This window comes from Planococcus citri, chromosome 1 (genome assembly GCF_950023065.1).
Source record: "Planococcus citri chromosome 1, ihPlaCitr1.1, whole genome shotgun sequence".
Classification (NCBI taxonomy): domain Eukaryota; kingdom Metazoa; phylum Arthropoda; class Insecta; order Hemiptera; family Pseudococcidae; genus Planococcus; species Planococcus citri.
In genome coordinates this window covers 80,245,300-80,269,270 of record NC_088677.1, presented here as the reverse complement: position 1 = coordinate 80,269,270, position 23,971 = coordinate 80,245,300, and the positions used below count along the sequence as shown (strand labels likewise).

The following is a 23,971-nucleotide window of genomic DNA, read 5'->3' as shown; positions in this document are numbered from 1 at the left end:
GTGAAGAAATAAAATTTCTATCGGGAATAAAATGAAAAAAACAACACTCTAGCTTTATTGAAAGAAAACCCTTACATCTTAATAACATAATAACACACGTGTATCCCAAACAATATTTGTGAAATCAATAAGAACAACATTTTGGGGGGAGATCACATAATTTTGCAAACCGGTAATTAATAATAAGTAACCAACATTTAAAAAAGAAAATATGAAGTCTAAAAACACCTTTATAAATGTAAACCTGCACATCGTTCAATAAAAAGTAATTAATAGGTCTGGTAATCCAGTTACAAAAAAATCAATACACTGTTATACTTGTAATATACATAAAATAAAAATTAAAAAACCAAACAACGAAAATTTAAAATAAAAAAAAATAACTAAAAAAGGATTAACAACGAATACTCAATCTCGAGTACTCATAATAAAACTATGACAATGACTGGAGATTATCACAAACTTCGGCGGGCAGGGGGGGGGGGTATTCGCTTTGGATAGCTTTGGTTATATCTTCAGATATCATACCTGTTTCTACATATATGGAAAAATGTTTTTAAACACCCAACGTGAGCAGTCAAATAGATCGTTAAAATGTACGTAAAATGCAATTCGAAGAACGCTTTTTTTTTTGGCTACAGAAGCAATAATTTTTTCGAAAAATTTTTTTCATCGCCATTTTTATAAAACAATAACACAAAAAGATTTTTTTTCTTCAAAATTTCCACCTAAAAATCGTTGTTTTTTCTCTCCCTCGAGATAATCCTGGCTACGCCACTATCTCGAAAAAAGAAAAAATTACTTGGTCCGTGACCTTACATATAAGAAGGAGGTTGAAGATAAAAAGGCAATGGCATATAACACTCGGGCGATGCCAGTCGTCTTGCTGGCGGACCTAGGGGTCCTTCCGGAGGACCTAAAGGCCTCTCCGGTGGTCCAAGGGCCCGAATAGGTGACCCAAGCGGGCTACCCGATGGTCCAAGAGCCCGAATCGATGATCCAAGCGGGCTACGCGGTGGTCCAAGAATCCGTTGCGGTAATGCGAGCAATCTACCCGGTGGTCCAAGAGTCCGAATCGACGATCCAAGCGGGCTATCCGGTGGTCCGACAGACCCGTCCGGTGATTCAAAAGTTTCGCCTGGTGGTCTAAGAGGCGAACCTGGTGACCCTAAAGGTCCATCTGGAGGCCCCAGACTCAACGGTCTATCCGGTGGTCCCAATGCTCTATCCGGAGGACCCCGACTCAACGGTCTATCCGGTGGTCCGAATGCTCTATCCGGAGGACCCACACCCAAAGGTCTATCTGGTGGTCCCAGTGGTCTATCCGGAGGACCTAATGCCCGCTCTGGAGGACCCAGGTGTCTTTCCGGAGGGCCTATCAGCCGGACTGGAGGTCCTACTGCTCGACTAAACACATGGCTAATATGTACCATGCCCATTTGATTCATCATGCCTGGATTGTGCATCGTTGGATATGGCACCGGCATATAACCCGGATGCTGCATTCGGATAGGTGGAAGCCGAGGCTGAGGCTGAACCACAGGTACAGGCTGAGGCTGAAGCACAGGTACAGGCTGAAACCAATCGAGAAACAAATTATTCAACTGAGAAAAATACGCAGGCTTATCATCGTAAGTAACTACATAGTGAGAGATAATAATACACACATTACACACTCGAGAAGAACTAACCTAAGCAAGTCATTAATTTTAAAAATAAACAGCAAACAATTACGTAAGTAAAAATCAAATCCAATATTTCTATCGACCGTGAAAAATTCGTCTTGAATTACAGATAACTAACAAGAGGCACTTGAGAAAAATAATAAGAAGTAAGTAGGTAAATACATAAATTTAGTACGTTCTTTTCGTTATATTTATTATGAATGAAGTATCGAGTGTCCCATTTAGAGTAACTGTAATTTTGAAGTCACGCCAAAACGTCATGAGAACTTTTACAGACTTCCTGCTATCGTGACATCGTATTAGGTATTTAAATATTCAAAAGTCGAAAGTCTCGTCTGTCGTCATCAATTTTTAAAATTTTCGCGATCGACCAAGAAAATAAAAACAGATAAATTGATGTGTATTACACACCCCAAATTTTTCCACATTTTGACTCAAAGTGAGAAAACCTACTCTCCTTCCGGAAAAAGTAAACATATTTGGAAAAAAATTACAGCCCTCTTCCTTCCTATATACTTAATAAAAAACAGGTTTCTTCTTTTTGTGCCCAAAATTAGTCAACATAATAATTTCCTTGAGATTTAAGAGTCTCTTGATTTTTTTTTCAGTCGACGTCGATTTGTGAACGGGTTTGCCCCCTTCCTCTGCATCTTTCCAGAATTATTCCACGGGATCAAAAAACTACAAGGTCATAATTGTGTTCAGTGTGTGCATCTTTGAAAAAATACCGTTTTAACAAATCGCATGACTTCGACACTTTTTCCAAATTTTCCTCCAAAAGGAGGAGAGGGGGGGAGAAAAGGTCACCTTTCAATGAAAGCCTTCATTTTGAAGAAAGTACACTTCAAATTAGCACCATAAGCCACAACAATTGCAATTTTCAAGCATTTTCAAATCATACCTCGCAAGTGCAGCACCATTTTGAAATTTGAGCTTTGAATTGAAAAGTTCAACTTTCAACGTTTTGGAAATTCTAATGAGTATTTTAACATCAGATTTTAATGCGCTTTCGAACGGTGAAATCAGTTTTGAGCCAAGTACTCGTACTATTGCGATAGAGTTATATACCCACCCAAAGTTCTAACATTAAGAAAAAATTTTGAAATTACCATAAAAAAATTTAAAAAGTAGGCAAACTCTCGTCTATGTATATTGTTGTAAACTTGATAAGTTGAAGAATTAGTCGAAAAGTAATTTTTTGAAAAGTTGATAATTTTAATAAACTTTGTTGATTTTTTTCACAAGTTCTAAAATCTTAATATGTATAACACAGAATGTCAGAAATTGATCATTTTTTTAAAATAAATGTTAAAAGATGTACAAATGACATCAAATACCTATTAGGAAAGAATTAATTGATCAGATATTCTCCCAGAGTCTATAAAATTTCAGCATAATTACCCCACAAATTTCCCGTAATTCTTAAGAAAATTTGAAATTACCCATACTTTTGCCAAAAATATCAGTATTTTACAAAAAATAATAGTAATTATTACCGAAAGAGACCTCGTAATTTCCAACAAATTTACCAATAATTTACCGAATAAAATTACTTGTAATTGACCAAAAAAATATACTAGTAACTGACAAACAAAAATTACCGATAGTAATAATTAGTGGTAATTTACCAAAAATATTGCTGCTGATAATAATTTATCAACAATTTACCTGAAATTTACTTTAAAAAAATTGCTGGTAATTGGCCAAAAAAATTACCGGTGATTTGCAAAAAAAATTACCGGTGATTTGCAAAAAAAATTACCAGTGATTTACCAAAAAAAAAATTGTTGGTAATTTACAAAAAAAGATTACTGGTAACCTACCAAAACAAATAAATTTACCAAAAATTACTGGTGATGTGGTAATTTAATTTACCTAATAAAATTACTGGTAATTTACCAAAAATTATTGGTAATTTACCAAAAAAATTGAAAATCATTGGTAATTTACCAGAAAAATTGCTCAACATTTACCCAAATAATTACGGATGATTTACAAAAAAAAATTGATGGAAATTTAGGGGGGAAAACACTGGTAAGTGGTAACCTACCAAAAGTTACTGGCAATTTACCAAAAATTACAGGAAATTTACCAAAAATTACAGGTAATTCACCAAAAATTACAGGTAAATTACCAAAAGTTACCGGTAAATTACCAAAAGTTACAGGTAATTTACCAAAATTTGAAGGTAATTTACCAAAATAATTACCAGTAATTTACAAAAAAAATACGAGAAATTCACAAAAAAAACCACTGGTAACCTACCAAAAAATTACTGGTAATTTACCTAAAATAACCGGTAATTCACCTAAAATGACTGGTAATTTACCTAAAATGACTGGTAATTTACCAAAAATGACTGATAATTGACCAAAAACTTACATTACTGGTAATTTACCAGAAAAATTGCTCAACATTTACTAAAATAATTACGGATGATTTGCAAAAAAAAATTGATGGAAATTTATGGAAAAAACACTAACACTGTTAACCTACCAAACAAATACTGGCAACTTACCAAAAGTTACTAGCAATTCACCAAAAATTACAGGTAATTTCTCAAAAATTACTAGTAATTTACCTTCAAATATTGGTAATTTACTTACAAAAAAATGACTGGTAATTCACCAAAAAAATTAAAAATAATTTACCAGAAAAATTGCCCAACATTTCCCAAAATGATTACCGATGATTTACAAAAAAAAAATCAGTGGAAATGAAATCTACAAAAAAAAAAAAAAAACACTGGTAACCTACCAAACAAATACTGGCAAGTGGCAACTATGAACTAACCAAAAGTTACTGGCAATTTACCAAAAATTACAGGTAATTCACCAATAATTACCGGTAATTTACCAAAAATTACAGGTAAATTACCAAAAGTTACAGGTAATTTACCAAAATAATAACCAGTAATTTACAAAAAATATATGAGAAATTCACCAAAAAAACCACTGGTAACCTGCCCAAAAATTACTGGTAATTTACCTAAAATTACAGGTAATTTACCAAAAAAAATTCCTAGTAATAGTAAATTACCAAAAATTAATTTTAATTTGTCAAAAATTACTGGTAACTATTTTCTAATAAAAATACTGGTAATTTACCAGAAGCTACTGGTAATTTAATAAAATTACCGGTAATTTACCAAAAAGTATCAGTAATTTATCAAACAATACCAGTAATTTACCAAGAATATGAGGTAATTTACAGCAGAAATGCCAGTAATTTACCAAGTATTTGAATTTAAAACACCAGTATTTTACCAAGCATTTAAAACACCACTAATACCAGTAATTTACCAAAAATTACAAGTAGGTAAACAAAAAATATTGTTTTTAAAAGTCAGTATCAAGGCCGAAGGCTGCAAGAGTATTGCATTTTGTACTCCGAAAAAAAAACTCTGCTCGCAGAGTACTCCGCCTCTTTCGAGCATTTCTTTTACTCCTCTCTTGTATCCCAGTTAGAATAAACAATATCCCAAAGCTTCGTGTTCACCCCTGGTCAAATGCAAATAAATGATGGCTTTCTAATTAGTTGGATGAGTACACATACGTAATTGCAAAAAAATTGAACTAAATCGAAATTGACATGGAATGACGCAAGTTAATGGGAGGGGGGGGGAGCAAAGTCAAACCAATACACATTATAAGAGTCAACATCGTTTGAGAAAAATGTAAGAAAACCCTCGAGGAAAAATGTTGACACAAAAATCAAGAAATGTAAATGTAATTTCCAAGGGAAAGGGTTGTTATTTTTTTCAAATATTCAAGACTTTATTTTTTCCATTTTTGAAGAGGGGAGAGAAAGCACAGCTTCCCCTCCCCACTTTGGATAAAAATGTCGAAAAAAAGCAAGGCATGTGACAAATCGATTGACATGTTTTTAGAGGAGCTGAACGCGAATATGACCTTAATTTTTCGATTTGGCTACTCGTTTCACCCCTACCCTAATAAAGCTACACATTTAATGATTTTTAATTTATTTTTTGTTATCAAAAAATTAAGAGAATAAGACGCCAAATCGTCTATTCAACTTTTCGTGTGATACGGCGAGTAAATTGACGCAAATGAAAAACATTCGGTTCATTGAATTTAGCACCTCGTCATCGGTATTATTAAACAAACTTGTCGTCAGTGCATATTTCATAACGCGAGAATGTAAGCGAAGGTACTACAATATACGTACAAGCAAGCCATCAAAACATACTAAATTCTTCAATAGACTAAGCAGTAAGCATAGGTAGGTATGTATAAGCGGAAATAAGTTCAAAGGAAATGCAATGCTATCTACATAGTTTCTACTCTAGATAATTAAAACCGAAGTAACGTTATTTCCAATATTTTTACATATTATTCAGACAGAAGAGAGGAAGCTTTATAGTGATGTAAATAAAATCCAACATAGGTATCGCATGCATTTATGTAAAATTTTTATCTTAACCAACACCATATGGTCCATGTTTAGGTATTGTTTAACTTTAACAATTGACCACGTATATACAGATAACCTTATCTATATTCATTTACCCCAAATCCGGTTAAAGGCATATTATGTAGAATGTGATGATATTGACTTGAGACGGTTGCATTATGTGTATTATTGGAATGCATCGGCGTAGCTCGAGTAGTAGGCTTACTATTAGCAGAAGCCAGCTATAAAATCAAATTTTCAGGTACTGTTTAGTGTGTTCGAAATTATTCAAAATGAAGTTAATTCAAAAAGCGAGGAATGTACAGAATTAAGTAGGTACAGTACACACGTACAATATCGTAGGTATGTACAAAACAAAACGTAGGTATAGGAAAAGAATTATACGTAGGTATCAGTTCTTGTAATCTTACATACAATTCAGATAAGCACGTTCAAAAAGATAGAGTAGATTAAAAAAGAACCAATTACCCGTGGGTCTCTATTCACTACGTTTGTCTCCGGTTCAGGCGATGGCGATGAAGTCTAAAAATGAAAATTTCCGAATTTTGTTTGAAGGAATAAGATACACAATAAATTTCCCGTTAGTGAAATTGAAGCAATTACCGTTAAATCGAGATCGTCGATTACTCGTCCCTTGCTGCATGCTTTCAAATTAGCTCTTCCTTTCGTAGGCTAGAACACGAACGAATAATACATTGGTAAAGAGTAAGATTACGGCATGCTTAAGCCTTTACAAAGTTACGTAGTATGTATTTACAAAGCGCAACAGGTAGGGAGAATGACGTGGTAAAATGAAAATTCCGAATAGGCTAAGTTTGTTAAGTAGGTGAGGCGTTTGTTTGTACACTTTGATAAATACTCCCATTTGTAAATAAAATCAAACTACCCATTTGGAACTTCGGTTCTCATACCTCCAGCATGGTAGAGGTAGGTAATAAAGCAGATCCAACGCTATTGGTGCCAGATGGTCTCCAAGTTGGGTAAAATATTATGATAAAAATAAGCAACATGTGTTCAAAACATGGACAAAAATATCGAATAGCTTGACACAGTTCTAACGAATTCGAATTTCATATTTTTCAAGGTGTTGAACACAGATATGATTCTATGAAGGAATTAGGGGAATGATAGGGGTCCAATTAAAAAACCGTAGGCACATAATAAGTAATATTTGATACATGTCATCGAATAAAGTTATCAATATTTCTGTATTCTGAATCTGAACCTTATAAGGCGGTCTAGTAAGCGATGGAAGGGGTCAAATTAAAAGAATAAGCTTGTATTAGTACTCTCCCCACCCTTAGATGCTCTAGGACAACTTTTTTCTCGAAGGGACATCCTAAAGGAATCTTTTAAAGCAAACTAGCGTTTAGAAAAGTTGGCCCTACTAAAAAAATACAGGTCAGTCGAAATCGCAGATTTTGTTTTCCAACACAGGACTCGCAAGAAATTTTCGAATTGGACAACGCTAGATTGAAGGATTATGCAAAAATTTATCGCCAGAGAAAATTTCCAGCGCCAAACTGCAATTTTTGATTTTTGGTGAATTTTTGAAAATCAAATTTAAGCCAAAAATGAGGGATGGGGAATCAAAATTTCCATTTGAAGAAATTTCGTGAAAATTTCAAGTTTTAAAAACTAACTGGAGGCTCCAAGAATTTCCAAAAAGTCACTGGAGGCTAAAAAATGACTTAAATTTACCAGTGGTCGAGTTAATAGCGTTTTCAAGTTGAAGTGCAGCGTGAATTTTGGATTTTCAACTTCATTTTATGACATTTTGTAGAGATTTCCAATTTTCAAAAATCTGCTGGAGGCTCCAGAACTGCTCAAAACGTTTTGAAACCGTTTCCAATCGATTTGGTAGGTCAAAAATAGAGTAAATCTCAAATTTCAGCTTTCTAGGTCATTTTTTTTCAATTTTGATTTTTTTCTCTTTTTTGGCCTGATTTTTAAAAATTTGCCAAAAATAAAAAAAAAAAATGCAGTTTAGCACTTGAAATTTTGGCTGGTGATAAATTTTTGCGAACTCTTTCAATCTAACTATGTCAAGTTCAAAAAATTTGTTGGAAAGCAAAATCTGCGATTTCGGCTGACCTGTCAATCAAAATGGTCGACGTTTTGTCAGAGGAGGGGAGGGGGAGTGCAATTATTTCTACTGTCATATGCCGGACTGTTTTTTGTTTTCATGTTCCACGTCAGCACCAACTGAGTAATTTTGAAATTCTAACTTTCATTTGAAAAGTTCTCGACCAAATTTGACTTTTGGGTCATTCTACGTCAAGTCGACCAAGAAGTGGTAAGGGGGGGGGGTCGACGATTTTTTTGAAATTTTTCCTGTGGAAAGACCTTTTGAAGGAGTGACCAATGGCGCAAATCGCAGCCCTCGAGCTCTTTTTTAAAGGCTGATAGGGGGTGTCAAAGTTTTCAGTGAACTTGAAAAACTGAAATTCTGACGTGTGAATTGAAAAAATACACAAATTAATTTTTTTGCTATGAGTGTTATTTTCATCAACTTTTTCGTAAAATACGCCACAAAAAGGTCAAAATAGGACAACTCAAGAAATTTAAGCTTTTTTCGATGTTTGGAATTGAAAATTGAATTTTTTCGAATTTCGAGTGAGTTCATTTTCATCGAGTCAGAGGGGGTTTTCAACTTTTTCAACCGATACGTAAAAATAGGGGTCAAATGGGTCAACTTCACTTTACGAAACTTTTTTTCATCATTTAAATCAAAAAATCGCATTTTTTTCTCAAACTTTTCATTTTTTAAAATCAATTTCACGAAATAATGCCATCCCAATTTTTTAATATGTTGTTCAGCATGAAAAGATGTCCGTAATATACTTTTTTCAGAATTTTTGAGAGTCGGAATGATAAGAAAACTACGTTTTGAAACTTTTCTAGCTGATTTTTCGTACGAAAAAAAGGAGCAACACTGATTTTTATGATATCATCAAAAAGCCTCTCAAAAACCATAACTATTGGGGAAAGTTCCATTTTGGTAGGTATCGCGGTTATCGAGTTATCCACTGCTGAAAATGCTGAAATGAATGATATTTCAAGTTCCCTGAAAACGTTCGACACCCCCTAGCAGCCTTTAAAAAAGAGCTGGTAGTCCGGCATATGACAATAGGAGTAATTGCACCCCCCCCCCACCGATCCTCCGGGACAACTTTTTTCTTAAAGGGGACATCCTAAGGAACATTTTAAAGCAAACTTGCCCAAAAAAAAAGTTGGCCTTACTTACAAAATGGCGGCCATTTTGATTGACAGGTTGGCCGAAATCGCAGATTTTGCGTTTCAACATAGGAGTTGCTCGAAATTTTTCAAACTTTAGAAAGCTCGACATGCCAAATCGATTGGAAACGGTTTCAACCCATTTTGAGCAGTTCTGGAGCCTCCAGCAGATTTTTGAAACTCGAAATGTCCACAAAATTCCATCAAATTGGAGTTGTAAAGCTTTTAGAGCCTCCAGCTACATTTTTGAAAATTACTGGAGCCTCCAGCAGATTTTTGAAACTTTAAATTTTTACAAAATTTCATCAAATGGGGATGGAGAGTCGAAAATTTTACTGTGCAAACTAATTTTAACACCCTCTGAAGACGACTTCAGGTGTGTTCAAGTCATTTTAGAGCCTCCGGCGACTTTTTTGAAAATTACTGGAGCCTCCAGTAGATTTTTGAAACTTGAAATTTCCCCATCATTAATTTATCAAATGGAGTTGGCAAGCTGAAGTTTACTTCGCACGCTACATGGTTGTTTCAGATGCTTTTGAAGCTTCCAGCTACTTTTAGGAAATTTCAATTTTCCAAAAAAACGCCATACAACCTTTCGAAAAGTCGCTGGAGGCTCCAAAACGACTTGAAATCTACCAGCAGTCAACTTCGTAGCGTATTGAAATTAGTTTGCAGAATGAATTTCGACTCTCCATCTCAGTTTGATGAAATTTTGGGGAAATCAAAAATCTACCTGAGGCTCCAGTAATTTTCAAAAAAGTCGCTGGAGGCTCTAAAATGACTTGAACACACCTGAAGTCGTCTTCAGAGGGTGTTAAAATTAGTTTGCACAATGGATTTCAACTCTCCATCTCCATTTGATGAAATTTTGTAAAAATTTAAAGTTTAAAAAATCTGCTGGAGGCTCCAGTAATTTTCAAAAATGTCGCTGGAGGCTCTGAAAGCTTTACAACTCCAATTTGATGGAATTTTGTGGACATTTCGAGTTTCAAAAATCAGCTAGAGGCTCCAGAACTGCTCAAAACGGGTTAAAACCGTTCAAAAGATCTCTCCACAGGAAAAATTTCAAAAAAAATCGCCGATTCCCACCCCCCCCCCATACTACTTTTTGGTCGAATTGACGTGAAATGAACCTTTTTGGGCCTGGCAGAACGATCACTGATTTCTGGAGAAAGATTGAAAATTGTTTTTTGGTGAGTGATCGTGTAGATGCACCATGCGACATTTTACCAAAAAACCATCTCGTTGAATTCTTGCAAAATGCAAAACTGACCATTTTTGCAGGACTTGGATTTATGGGCAAAAATGTGATATTTTTTGCGATTTTCGACAAAAAATGCGAGACTTTTGATTAATTTTTTGGAAAAAAAACTTGCTTAGTAGCAATTGGCAAAAATCATATTTTTAAACATTTTTATCAATAAAGTTGGACTATTTTGCAATTTTTTTTGAAAAGCGGGACGCTTCGGTAATTTGGGCAAAACACTCAAATTTTAGAATTTTTTCAGGAATTTTTCTAAAAAGCGAGAATTTTTCCAGACTTTTTGGAAATTATTGACAAAAAATTGAATTTTTTGCGTAATTTTCATTTTCAACAATCGTCAAAATTCCTGTCAAAAAAGGGAGACTTTTGGTGATTTTTTGGGACGAAAAATAACATTTTACTACACTTTACAAAATTTTGGGGCTCAAGCCCTGTTTGGGTGGAGGAGGATGGAATTTCGATCAATTTGGTATCAGAATCAGAAAAATCCAAAATCACAGATTCAATACCCAACCCATAGGCTACTACATTTTAAAACATTTTTAGACCCAAGTTCCTTTTCTAATAAAACGAAATTCCTTCAAAGCTGAATGATTTGCTAGCCGGATGAAGACTTTAGAAAATGAAAATTCTGCTCCTGAAAAAGTTCATACACTCCAAAAGAGAGAAAGCTGAACTAAGCTTTAAATATACTAAGCAAGCAGTACCATAATCCGATGCAACCGAGTTCTAAACGTAGATATCTATTTTTCTTCTCGAGCTAGTATTGTTTTTCTATTCCAATTCCTGCACGCACACGCACACAACCTAAAACTCGCAAGGAATTTTCAATTTTACCACGTCACTCTCAACAATTATCAACATAGTGTAAATTGTAGGTACCTACCTACTATATATATGTACATAAACAATAAACATATTGGTAACAAATTATACACGTATGAGTAATCAAAAATTCGCTGACCTTTTCTTGGCTATCCAAAGCCCGCTGAACTGCTGCCTCATTTTTCTTCCTCAGCTGTCGTCGCATTTCTTCCAATGGACTGCAAGCTCTAGCCAAACTGTGGGAACAAAGAAAAATTAAACATACAAAACAGACATGTAAGATGAGTAACACCAAAACAAAACAAATAAAAAATGAGACCACAAACACAAAAATTTTCAGATTTTTTTTTGGAAAAATTTTCCTTAATCAAAAAGTGTTGATTTTTTGGGGGAAATGTTAAAAAGCGTCAATTTTTGGAAAAATAGTCTAGAAGTGTCCATTTTTAGCAGAGTTGTTAAAACATGTTCATTTTTGTCAAAATTTTCAAAAAGTGCCCATTTTTGGGGGAAAATGTCAAAAAGCGTCAATTTTTGGAAAAATAGTCTAGAAGTGTCCGTTTTTAGCACAGTTGTTAAAACATGTCCATTTTTGTCAAAATTTTCAAAAAGTGCCCATTTTTGGGGGAAAATGTCAAAAAGCGTCAATTTTTGGAAAAATAGTCTAGAAGTGCCCATTTTTAGCACAGTTGTTAAAAAATGTCCATTTTTGTCAATTTTCGTCAAAATTTTCAAAAAGTGCCCATTTTTGGTAAAATTGTTAAAAGGGGCCAATTTTTGACAAAATTGTCAAACAATCCATCCCATTCTTACCAAGATTTTTTTTTTAAAATTACGTTTTGGCTAAAATAGTAAAAAAATTCCTGTTTTTTATCAAAAATACTCAGAAATAAGTTTTATGATGAAAAATAGTCAATGGTTGTACTTTTTGCCAAAATTTCTAAGAAATTTGTGTTTTTTTTTTGCTAAAATATTCAAAAAGCACTGATATTAGCCTTTCATCAAAAAAGCCCTCTTTATGTTTCAAATGCATTTTTCTACCACGCAATCCTATTCTTTATTATGCCAACCCCCTTTCTCCCAAGTACCTATTTTATGACAAATTGCACCGCAAATTAAAACGCAGGAAGATTACACATAATCAATGATTTACATACCGCGTGAGTGAAGGTGATCTAGACTCAGAGCTGCTCGCTGAACTACGACTTGATGGGCTCTTGTAGGGGCGCGATTTACTCCTGTGCGAGCAAGATTTGCTTCTAATGTGAGATTTACTCCTACGTGACCGTGATGGGCTCCTGCGTGCTTGAGATTTACTCCTGAATGTGCGGGATGGACTCCGACTCGGCATTGAAGGGCTTCTGTATGCACGTGATTTGCTCCTTCGAGAACGAGATGGACTTCTCGCGGCCCGAGATTTGCTGCGATGCGAATGGGAGCAAGATGGACTTCTCGTGGCCCGAGATCTGCTGCGATGCGAATGAGAACAGGATGGACTTCTCGCGGCCCTAGATTTGCTGCGATGGGTATGAGAACAAGATGGACTTCTCACAGCCCGAGACCTGCTGCGATGGGTATGGGAACATGATGGACTTCTTGCGGCCCGAGACCTGCTGCGATGGGTATGGGAACATGATGGACTTCTTGCGGCCCGAGACCTGCTGCGATGGGTATGTGAGCAAGATGGACTTCTCGCGGCCCTAGATTTGCTGCGATATGATCGAGGACAAGATGGACTTCTCGCGGCCCGAGACCTGCTGCGATGGGCATGAGAACAAGATGGACTTCTCAACACCCTAGATTTGCTCCGATGAGAACGAGAAGCAGATGGACTTCTCAAGGCCCTGGATTTGCTGCGAAGGGAACGAGAGCCAGATGGACTCCTCAAGGCCCGAGATTTGCTGCGAAGGGAACGAGAGCCAGATGGGCTTCTCAAGGCCCGAGATTTGCTACGATGTAATCGAGAAGCAGATGGGCTTCTCAAGGCCCTGGATTTGCTGCGAAGGGAACGAGAGCCAGATGGACTCCTCAAGGCCCGAGATTTGCTCCGATGAGAACGAGAAGCAGATGGGCTTCTCAAGGCCCGAGATTTGCTGCGATGTGAACGAGAAGCAGATGGACTTCTTAAGGCTCTAGATTTGCTGCGATGAGAACGAGAAGCAGATGGACTTCTCAATGCTTTAGATTTGTTCTGATTGGAATTATCAGGAGATAGACTTTTCAAGGACCAACGTTCGCTTTGCTGGGAACCAGAACGAGATGGACCACGAGATTTACTTCGTAAGGTACGCTCATCAGGAGAACGTGATCTAGACACAGCTGCTCTGAAGGATGACTCATGGGTTATTGATGGAGTCTGGCTCTTACCATATTTTCCGCGATAGGAACGTGGTGAGGGACTTCTATAGGAACTAAGCTTACCTCTAGGACGATAAGTTGGGGACCTACCCATTAAACTGAGTAAATTTGGGTGATGAGGAGATGGACTTCGACGACCGCGTGGAAACAAATATGATGGTGGTGATTTTAGGGGGCTATTAGGACGACCTCTGCCACGCCTGAATTCAGGCACACTGTTATCTGTTGATGTTCTGCGTTGAAACACATACGGCGGTGGTGATCTTGGAGGGCTGTTACGACGACCTCTGCCACGCTGGAATTCAGGCATATTGTTATCTTCTGTTGAGTTTCTCCAGTTGATAACACCATAGCGTCCCACACTCTTGGATCTTCCGTTATTGGACAAATTATCAGATTCCGAATCAGCTCTAAATCTGCTTCTGCTGAATCTTTCTGCAAAAGGTGAACTCTGCTGATTCTGCTGGGGGTTTTCAGGCTCAGAATCCACACTATTCGATCTTCTGAATAAGTAGTTGTTACCAGAAGGTGGAGCAAATGAATCGTTTCTTCCACCACGACCACCACGACCACGATCCCAACCGCGACCTCGATCCCAACCGCGACCTCGACCTCGGCCTCGACCACGGAAGCCATCTGGTCCGCCTCTTCTTCTAAAATTACTTTGCAATTCTTTACCGGATTCGCATGAAAACATTCTCTTGTGTGGTGGTTCATCAGCATTATCATCAAACGATGACGAGTTCTTGTTTATACCAAATGTCAACACAGTTACTCTCGAGTTGTCATTAAAATCGGATCTGGGTATTGGCCTAAAGTCGTTATTAAAATCAGTTCCAGTTACATTCGACTTTTCACTAAAATCTGGCGCAGTTTCACTATCAGAATTCCACAATGGACTGTCATCGTCGCCTGCTTTATCCGCTGGTTGGTCCAGTTTAGGCGATTCTTGCGTTTTAGATTCGTTCACTTTGGCTGGATTTTCTTTGGAGGTAGTTTCTCTATTACAAGAATCTTGAGCAGCTGTAGAAGAATCGGCATTATTTATTTCTACAAACTGTGTTGTAGAAGAATCAGGGTTTTGTATTTCTCTACGTAGAGTAGTTGTAGACGAATCGACTGTTGTTGATTTCAATGTTTTGGCAGGCTCGGCGATCTCTCTATCTGTTGATTTTGAAGTTTTAGAAAAATCAGTTATTCTATTTTCATTCGATTTGCTAGCTCCAGAATCAGCACTCCCACTCTTTCTTCGTTTGGATTTGGTAGTTTTACCAGAATCGTCAGTATCACTCGAGTCCCATTTCGATCGTACGCTCAACCTGCCGTTTACAACTCTAGGTTCATTTGCAGTTTCATCCTCATTGCCAGAACCTTTCTCCGAACTAGGCGATTGCATTCGACTTTTAGATCGTTTCTTTTTCTTCGAACTGGAATGAGATTTGTGATGTTTATGTTTTTTATTCTTTTTATGCTTTTTGCCTGAATTCTTCATCAACGCTTTGCGTATTTGCGATATCTCTTTCAGTAATGATTCCTCGGTACCGATTTCCATAGGCAGAGACGCACCTTCGTTTGCTGGTCTAGTCAAATCATATGAACCATTTAGCAGATGCTCCTTTGCATCAATAGGCTCGACTATAAGACAATCGGAATCTGAATTATCATCTTTGGGTGACGATGCTTTTTCACTTTCGTGGGGCTGAGTTTGCGCCAGTGGTGCAGCAGGAAGTTCGATAGTACTTTTTAGCAAACCCTTAGAACTAACTGGTTTTTTCGATTTCGCATTTGAACCATCAAGGTGAGAAGTTCCAGAGCCAAAGAAAAAAATATCAGAATAATCTGAACCATCTCCAGAAATTTGTCTTCGAGGCGTCGATTCTCTAGAGAGTGTAGAAGCATTTGAGCTGACTGGTGATACTGCTATAACGTCGCTGATTTTGACACTCTCGAGTTGGTTAGAGCCACCTGCCATTTTTACAGGCATCTTGGTGTGATCACCTTCTGCAATGTTATTATTATTGGCTTCATCAGGCTCAATAAGTACTACATCATCTGTAAAAGAAAAAACACCACGTTAGAAACTGAATTTCTAAATGAAACTAGTATTTTGGTACCTAGTTGTGTACTTGTGTAGAACCCAACTCTGTTTTTTTTTTTTTTTTTTTTTAAAAGAAAATCATGATAAATCTCATTAAATTACATAGGATAGGTTTAGAGGTATGTATACCTACGTAGTACATTATTAAAGATCACTGTTTTCCAACTTGCTCTCTGAATTTTGAAAAAATTCTTCATCAGGCACTAATTTACAACTTATTTTAATAAAATTAAAACTTGACTACCAACAGTGAGTGTGAGGTGAAAGGTCTTATCATCGATATTGAATAATAAGACTATGTTTGTCCTTTATAGGTACTAAACTGAACTTACCAGAGATACATTTCGTATTTACACCGGTGTTTTAGTCGTTGTATAAATAGTACCTATCCATTGATAGTTGCATTTTATTTTTATGCAAACTTCAATACCTACTCCTACATCTTACGGCGAAAAGCGTTATAAACCATCGTAGATTAATACCCTCGTGAATAATTTTTCGAAATTCCGAAGACAAATTGAAAAATAGCGATAGGTAGGTAGTTAAGTTCAATCAAAATACCTAAAAAGGTGTATTTCAGCACCATTATACTCACCGGAATCATTATCATCATCATCAGGAGCTAAGTTATTCTCCATACCACTCAAAGAATTCAGTAATTTATTCAGCTCGGCTTCGTCATCGTCTTCTTCCTCTTCTGTAGCGGACGAAAGCTCCATATTATACGACTGCGAAGCAATATTCAGAATTAAAAACGCCGCTGAATTCATTTCTCATGTACAAATAGCGATCATTTCTGATAAATAATACCTTATTAGTCGAAGAGCGAAACTTACCTCCATTTTTCTTATTCAGTAACAATTCCGGTTCAACATTTAAAATAAATTTCAACTTATCAACACGCGTTTAGGTTTTTGATACAAATTTGACCCTTGGTCTTTAACGATTTCTGATTTCAAAATGTTGGCAAATTATATACAACGTGATTTCAAATTTATTACAGACTTACAGAGGGAAGGCCATTACCCAATAATTCGAAATCGATGCACAACTTATAACGTCGTTTTCACTTTTGTACATTTTTAAAAAGAATTACCTAAGACGCTAGTCTGATTTCAATAGGCTCAACAGTTTAGTTTCAATATTCAACAACTCATTTCCAGTTTTTCACTGTCTAATTTTCGCCTTCACAAAAGAAAACGATTTCAAAATGAAAGCAAATATCGTTCTGAGTTTTACAAATGAGCGAACGAACTTCGGGATTCTCGAATCAGAATGACCGAATATGCGATAGTTGTGCTCTAGTTGTGCTTACAGCAACGTGCACCTAGACCTTATTTTGTCAGCTCGCAGGTGGATGTGGTCAACGTTCCTGCTTCCTGGTAGTTTTGACTTTTGAATTTGTTTTTTTTATTTTTTATCTTCACAGGTTCTTTATCTTTACTTCTTTTCTTCTATAAACTTTTGGCTCGATTGCCAAATTCCAATTATGAATTCATGAATGAATTTTTTCAACCTTCAAACTTCAAAATTTCAAACTTGGAATTTGTTTATAGTATTTTCGTTTTTTCAAGTCAATTTTCACAAAACAAAAACAAATTTGACAAAATTAATACTCAATCAAAATCAAAGTTTTGAACGAAAAAACGAGAAAATTTTCAAAATTGACTCATATCAAAAAATGGACAAAACAAATGAAGGAATGATCATCACTCAACACTCATCATTAGTCGAGTAAGTAATGTTATTCCTATAAAAAAATACACTTGATTTTAAAAAAAAACAAAAACAAACGAAACCAATAAAAGAAATTAAAGTTTGGATGTCTGTAATCTTTCAACTTTGGAGATGGAAACAATTCGTAAATTCAAAATTAATGTAGGTACCTACTTACCTTTGTTTCTTGATTTCTGTACAAATTCTTGAGTTGGAAAAAAGCATCACTTTTTACGCCCAACCTAAAGCTTGCTTCGTTGTTTTTTTTCCCCTTCAAACTAAGAAAAAAGGGTAGAATATTTTAGAATATTTTCAACAAAATACAATGAAAATTTAAAATTGCTATACTCCCCCCTCCCTTCTCCTCCCCCCTCATATTTACTCGAGGAGTTTCTTACTCTCTGAACACAAGGGGAAAATAATGAATACAAAATGCATAAATACGAAAAACAAATTCAAAAATTTTGTTACAAACGTTTATTGTACATATGAAAAACAGAAACAAAGCATCATTGGTGGAACTTGAAAATGACTTTAGAAAAAAAATACAATCCTTTAAAAATAAATTACACATACCTAATGTTTCGTTAAAACGCGATTGAAAAGTCGTTATTTTCTGTACAAAGCGATTAGTTACGATAAAAAACAGCACCTATTAGTTTATTATAAAAGATTCTTTCACATTTTGGCCTTTTAAAACCGATCAAAATTTTTACTTTTTGAGCTCTAATCCAAGGGAGAGTGGGAATTTTATTAAGCAGTAATTTTTTTTCATGCATCGTCTTCTAGGAAGTACAAAAAAAGACTTACTCATCTTTCGTCGTTTGAAAACTTGCGCGTCGAGCTGCGGCTGCCCGGGAGCTCACTAGGATGACAGACTCGTCTGTACTAATGAAAAAAAATTAATATTGTAAAAACTATGGTTTTTTAGGTACCATGGTGAAAATTACGAATACTTACGGCCAACAATTCCTTTTTATTCTCCTGAATCTTTCTTTCTATATTCAAGCATCTTCTTTTCCAGATACGTGCCTCTCGATCCATTTTGGTAGCAATACCGCCACCTGTAAAGAAATCAATTTTATAAAATTTTACTGAAATTCATCACTACTTTCTCATAAAGTAAATTTCACTTACCGTTTCTAACGAAATCACACGTATTTGTGTGAATTGCCCTACGGCATGCTAGGTAAGATCGAAGTACACGTGAAAACATCTTGGAGCAATTGCAAAAATCTGAAATAGATCATACAAATATGAAATCGTTTTTCAAAAACTTGAGCATCATCTCAACATGCGAACCATTTATGAGTAGGTTCACATCACCGATTTGCCATACAAGTGTGGAGTGTTTCATTCGTAACAACAACAACAACAACAACTGCGAATTTTTCAAAAAAATCACTCCATCAGTCCATCTTGAGTTTTGACATTAAATCTCCCCCCCCCCAATGGAAGTATTCCAGCTTCGTTATCTACTTGACTAGGTACATATTTACAATTTACCGTTTCTTTGAAACAACTTAGCTCACATAGAAGCTTACACCGAATTGCTTTCTGAAACCAACGCAAGTTTCCAAATTCCACAGCTGCTTCGAATAAGGTACTGTAACCCGGGTATGTCAGACACCCATTTTGTTCCTTACGAAAAAAAATCGTTGTTTTTCGATTCAAGGTTTTTATGACGGAATTTCTGGCATAGAATGAAAGTAATCATTGAATTAGAGCACATGCTGTGAATTTCACACAATTTCAAACTATTTTTAACCCAAAAATGAAGTGCTGAAAAATGACTGAAATTCAAAACAATTAAATGTATTTCAATTGATACATGTAGCATACCATTGGAAAGCTCGTTCAATTCTCTTTCAAAGATGTTATTACGAAAAAGTTGTAAAAGTGCACGGTTTTGAAGATATACGCGGTTAAAGTTTGCCGAATTCCCATATACTGCAATGCTATGTTCATCAAACCAGGAACAAAATGGCCGTCTGACATACCTGGGTTACAGTTCCCTACTTCGAAATGAGCAAAAATGTTTTTACCTTGTAGTGAAACAGGATTTTTTTGATTTGTTACCGAGTTGATGAATAATACTTAGGTAGATGAAAATAATGTGAAGAAATTTGAAATGGAAACAATGATGGGGTTTTTCTTCACAAGGGAAAGAAACGCGAGAATAAAGAACAAAGGAACCAAATGCTTAGGTACCTACCTACGTAGACGTACACCCTAATCTACGAACAGGTGCCGGTAAAATGCATGCTCCGGCGTTCCTTTCTGACTCCTTCCATTACGAATATTATTCGTAACAACAAAAATATATCAAATTTGAAAGAAAATATAACACTTACATAAATTCGACTAAGTATGATCTACGAATACGTTGAAATTTACTATTTGCTCTAATTAAACGGCGTTCCAAAAATCTTCTACATACACAACGACGAACTGCTTGATACCTTTTTTGGCAGATGGTGCTGAAACGAATGACAGAATTGATCGATATAACATCTCTGTCTAAAAAAATGAAATGATGTGCAGTAACTGTAAGTACTCACCATTTTGGATACAAATCCCAAGCAAAACAGAAACAGTTGTTAAAAATATAAAACCGAATGCTTTACACAGTTCTTAGAAAATATTCCAAAAGTCCGATGTAAGAATTGACTTTGCAGTAGAAAAACACTTTGAAATTTTACAGTGAAAAAAAAAGTGATAAGTTATGGTCATTATCATTATAAAAAGGCCTTAAAAACGTTTTTTTTTTGTTTTAAATGTGTTTTTACTTTTTTTTCAACTTCAATCTCCTTTAAAAAATATTTTTTTATCAGTTTCTCCTTGAAAAAGAAGTGGAATTGAATAAACTGTATTTTCCAAAACAAATTTTGCGTTTTGAATTTGATTTCAATTTTTCAATTCTCTTGAGCCTTTTAGTTGTTTTATGACGTCACATCTTGAAAGTTGAAAACAGATGACTGGTAAATCCAAAACAAATGAAGTTGTGTTTAAAATTATTATTTTTTTTTTAACGCGTTTTTCTTTTTGTACAACCCTGTTGAATCCAATACAATGACAAAAATTATTCACAAAAAAACGAAATCTCAATTTTTATGAATTTTTAATTTTTTTTTTAAATCTTTATTGAGTTCATACTCATAGTGTTCTCTTCTATAAACTTTCAGTACATTTTTTAAATCTTTTTTTTTCTTTTTTACATTTAGATTACTTGACAATTCGTTCGCTTCTTGATTATAGGTACAAAAAATGCCAGTTCTGAATTCGTGAATTTTTTCAATCTTCAAACTTGAAATATGTTTATTCATTTTCGTTTTTTTTCTTCATCAAGTATTACTTGATTAAACGACTATTCGTTCGTGGTTTATTTCATTCTCGTTCATTTGTTGATAAGTTTTGATTTTGAATTTATATAAATTTTTTCAATTTTCAAAAAACAAAAACGAATAATTGCAAAAATTAATAGGCCTATTCAATCAAAGTTTGAACGAAAACATGTTCAAAAATTTACTCGTATCAAAAAATGAACAAAACAAATTGGTCATAATGTTATTCCTACTTGACTTAATACTTGATAGCTAGAGATGATAGTTTCCTTGAAATTTTTCGGGAAAATTTCTGAGAAACTTTCAAATTTATTGATACATTTTCATGGTACCTAATTCTAATTCTTATGAAACGAAAACGAAAACGAAACGAAATCCGGAAAGCTTTAATTTGGAACTGTGAACTTTGGAGATGGAAACTATTTGTAAATTCAAAATTGACCTATCAGTCATCAACAAGATGAACATAATAGTCGCGTGAATGTGAGATACTAATACTTGATAATCAAAGTTTCAAACTTGATTTTTTTTAAAAAATCATTAAATATAAAATAATTAAAGAATAAAGAGAATGAACAAGGTAGTCGAAAGTCGAGTAATACTAGGTATACTTAACTTACTTAATTTAAAAAAAGAGACAAAAACGTCGAAAATAAATTTTAAAAAAGGTAAAACTAAATAAAAACTCAAAGTTTGGAACTTGAAAATTCATAAATTCAAAATTGACTAACATCAAGTATCAACTAAACTAATGAATGAATAAAAAAAATTCAAAGTTTGGTAGTTTAAACTTTGGAGATTGAAAAAAATATTCATAAATTTAAAATTGACTTAGGTACCTATATGTACATATTTAGTACCTGAGAGTAGCCCGTTTTATAATGGTCGTAAAAACTTGAAAAGCTCCGGAAAAAAGTTGGATAAAAATAAAGTGCTTTTTTGTTTTCAACGGAAAAGTAACATTAGCCTTTATTTTGCTTTTCCATTTCCGTAAAAAAAAAAAAAAAAAAAAAAAAAAAAAAACTTTCCAAGGACTAGACTACATACACATAAATACTTGATTTAAAAACAACAACAATTTTTAGATTCATTCTACAATTCGTTCAAAAAACATCCATCACCACCACTGGAAAAAAATAAAAAATGCATCAATTTTAAATTAATTAAAATAAAATTTAAAAATTTTCAAAAATTTACACCAGCATCGCATCCACTCGCAAAGTAGACAAAATAAGGTTCAGTGAAAGCGGATATTGCACCCTCTTTTCGTCTCACAACCCCTCTACGTCGTCAACACAAACATATGATTATTTCACTTTGTGGTTGTTTTAGAAGGGTTGAAACTCGAACTTGCCAGCGGAAGGGTGATTTAAAAGTATAACTTGGATTGATTGGTTCCTAAGGTGAAGTGTTCCAGTGGAAGGGATGTAATTAATTTACAAAAGGTAACCACTTTTTGCTTCATTTGCATGCGTTTAAAAAACTTACGACATTACATAATTATTTACAAATTACAATTGTGGTAAAAAAAAATGAACGTAGTAATATTAGGAGCCGGAATCGGCGCTATAATTCTATGTATTTTATGGATGGTTGCTCTTCTATTGTGTTTCATATCCTTGCGCACTAAATATAATCTAGGTCCTTTGGCAATTTCGGTGACAATCGTCGTAACAATAATTCTTCTTTCTGTTCCCAGGAAAAGTGACATCATTCAATCTCTCGTACCCGGAGAAAAAGTAAGCATTCTTAATTTTCGTTCTATCAGAATCATAAATCTCATTCTAACCTTATATATATGTAATCGATAGATTCTAGATCCATTATTCGTTTGGCGAACCTCCGTACTTCTGCTTCTGGGAATATGTTCCATCGCCAGCACCGTATTTCTAGTCATGTCCAACGTAATGGAAGTCAAACAAGCTAAACCTATCAAGTCTTGGTATTTAAAATCGTAATAAATCAATTACGATGAGAAATGTTCTCGCGGCTCGTCTCAAGTCGCTGACTAAATGTCAAAACGTACGATACTTGTCTCAGAGTATCGTCAATAATAAGTATTTCGTCGTTAAAGATCGCGAAGATTTCGTTAAAAATGTCATGAACAGTAATATTCCGGTTATTGTTAATTTTCACGCTGAATGGTGCGATCCTTGCCACGCGTTGACTCCTAAACTCATCGAAATGGTTAAAGATTCCGAAGATATAATATTGGCTGAAGTTGACATAGAGAAGCATGCCGAATTAGTTCACACATTCGAAGTTAAAGCCGTCCCTGCTGTTATTGGTATCAAAAATGGTATCGTTGTTGATAAATTTATAGGTGTAGCCGATAAAGCTACCATTAACAAATTGATACAAAATTTACAACAGAATCCGTCTCAGCATCAATCTTGATGGATTGAGTTTTAGTCTTCGATTTATTTTATTATAAATTATAAGTATGAGAATCTTATTTTTAATTTGTTATTATTTGATTAGTAGGTCGTAGGGGTTTTGAGTGAATCAAATTATAAGTATACTTTTTAATTCTTAACTCTGCATTTTAATCGCTTTTTACTTGATATCTTGTGTTCTTGGTAACGATGAGGATCAACTAGAAGAGTTTATTTTTATTTTTTTTCTATACCATATTTTCTATTCTATGATACCGAAATACTATATTATGTTTACCAATTTCTTATTTTTAATTAAGTGTAACCTTATTCTGTGTGGCGTCTCTTTACGGTATTTTATAAAAATTTCGTTCGATGATTTACGTTTACCTATGTTTATTTTTAATTATTAATTTTCTCTATGTGACGACTTGACTTTTTTTTTTTTAACATTTCTACCTTCGTCTATTGTATACTTTTGAACCATGTTGATGAATTAATTTTAATAAATCTTCTAGTCATGCAGCTGTAGTTTTTTACATGATTTTTTACTCGTTTATGGATATAGACCCTCTGCCTGAATTGTTGATACTCGTATTTCGTAGTGCATTGTGTTCACTAAACATTGCTTACTGATC

General features: G+C 34.8%; 2 protein-coding genes and 1 long non-coding RNA gene across 7 annotated transcripts; 1 reads left to right on the top strand and 2 right to left on the bottom strand.

The window, feature by feature from the left end:
• Positions 1-27: 27 nt before the first annotated feature.
• On the bottom strand, positions 28-17,071 carry LOC135836617 (serine/arginine repetitive matrix protein 2-like). 4 transcript variants are annotated; one of them, XM_065351561.1, is made up of 8 exons: positions 16,735-17,071; positions 16,494-16,626; positions 12,600-15,852; positions 11,585-11,681; positions 6,723-6,791; positions 6,588-6,641; positions 6,215-6,340; positions 28-1,574 (listed from the first exon to the last, which is right to left on the bottom strand). In XM_065351561.1, exons 1-8 carry the CDS (start codon positions 16,738-16,740, stop codon positions 816-818), a joined length of 4,497 nt encoding a protein of 1,498 aa, XP_065207633.1. In that variant the 5' UTR covers positions 16,741-17,071; the 3' UTR covers positions 28-815. The 4 variants fall into 4 exon arrangements, with proteins under 4 accessions (XP_065207633.1, XP_065207642.1, XP_065207650.1 ...); XM_065351570.1 differs by lacking the exon at positions 6,215-6,340 and having other exon boundaries at positions 16,735-17,070; XM_065351578.1 differs by lacking the exons at positions 6,215-6,340; positions 6,588-6,641.
• Positions 17,072-18,074: 1,003 nt separating this feature from the next.
• On the bottom strand, positions 18,075-20,611 carry LOC135836750 (uncharacterized). The gene is made up of 5 exons (XR_010557076.1): positions 20,176-20,611; positions 19,969-20,094; positions 18,752-18,850; positions 18,575-18,678; positions 18,075-18,502 (listed from the first exon to the last, which is right to left on the bottom strand). It is a non-coding gene; the product is annotated as an uncharacterized LOC135836750 (long non-coding RNA).
• A 1,609-nt stretch (positions 20,612-22,220) lies between these two features.
• LOC135836729 (thioredoxin, mitochondrial-like) lies at positions 22,221-23,858 on the top strand. Of its 2 annotated transcripts, none has more exons than XM_065351745.1 (3): positions 22,221-22,403; positions 22,600-22,697; positions 22,770-23,858. In XM_065351745.1, the coding sequence occupies exon 3, from the start codon at positions 22,930-22,932 to the stop codon at positions 23,353-23,355; it is 426 nt and encodes a 141-aa protein (XP_065207817.1). In that variant the 5' UTR covers positions 22,221-22,403; positions 22,600-22,697; positions 22,770-22,929; the 3' UTR covers positions 23,356-23,858. The 2 variants fall into 2 exon arrangements, with proteins under 2 accessions (XP_065207817.1, XP_065207809.1); XM_065351737.1 differs by having other exon boundaries at positions 22,222-22,403; positions 22,658-22,697.
• Positions 23,859-23,971: the final 113 nt, after the last annotated feature.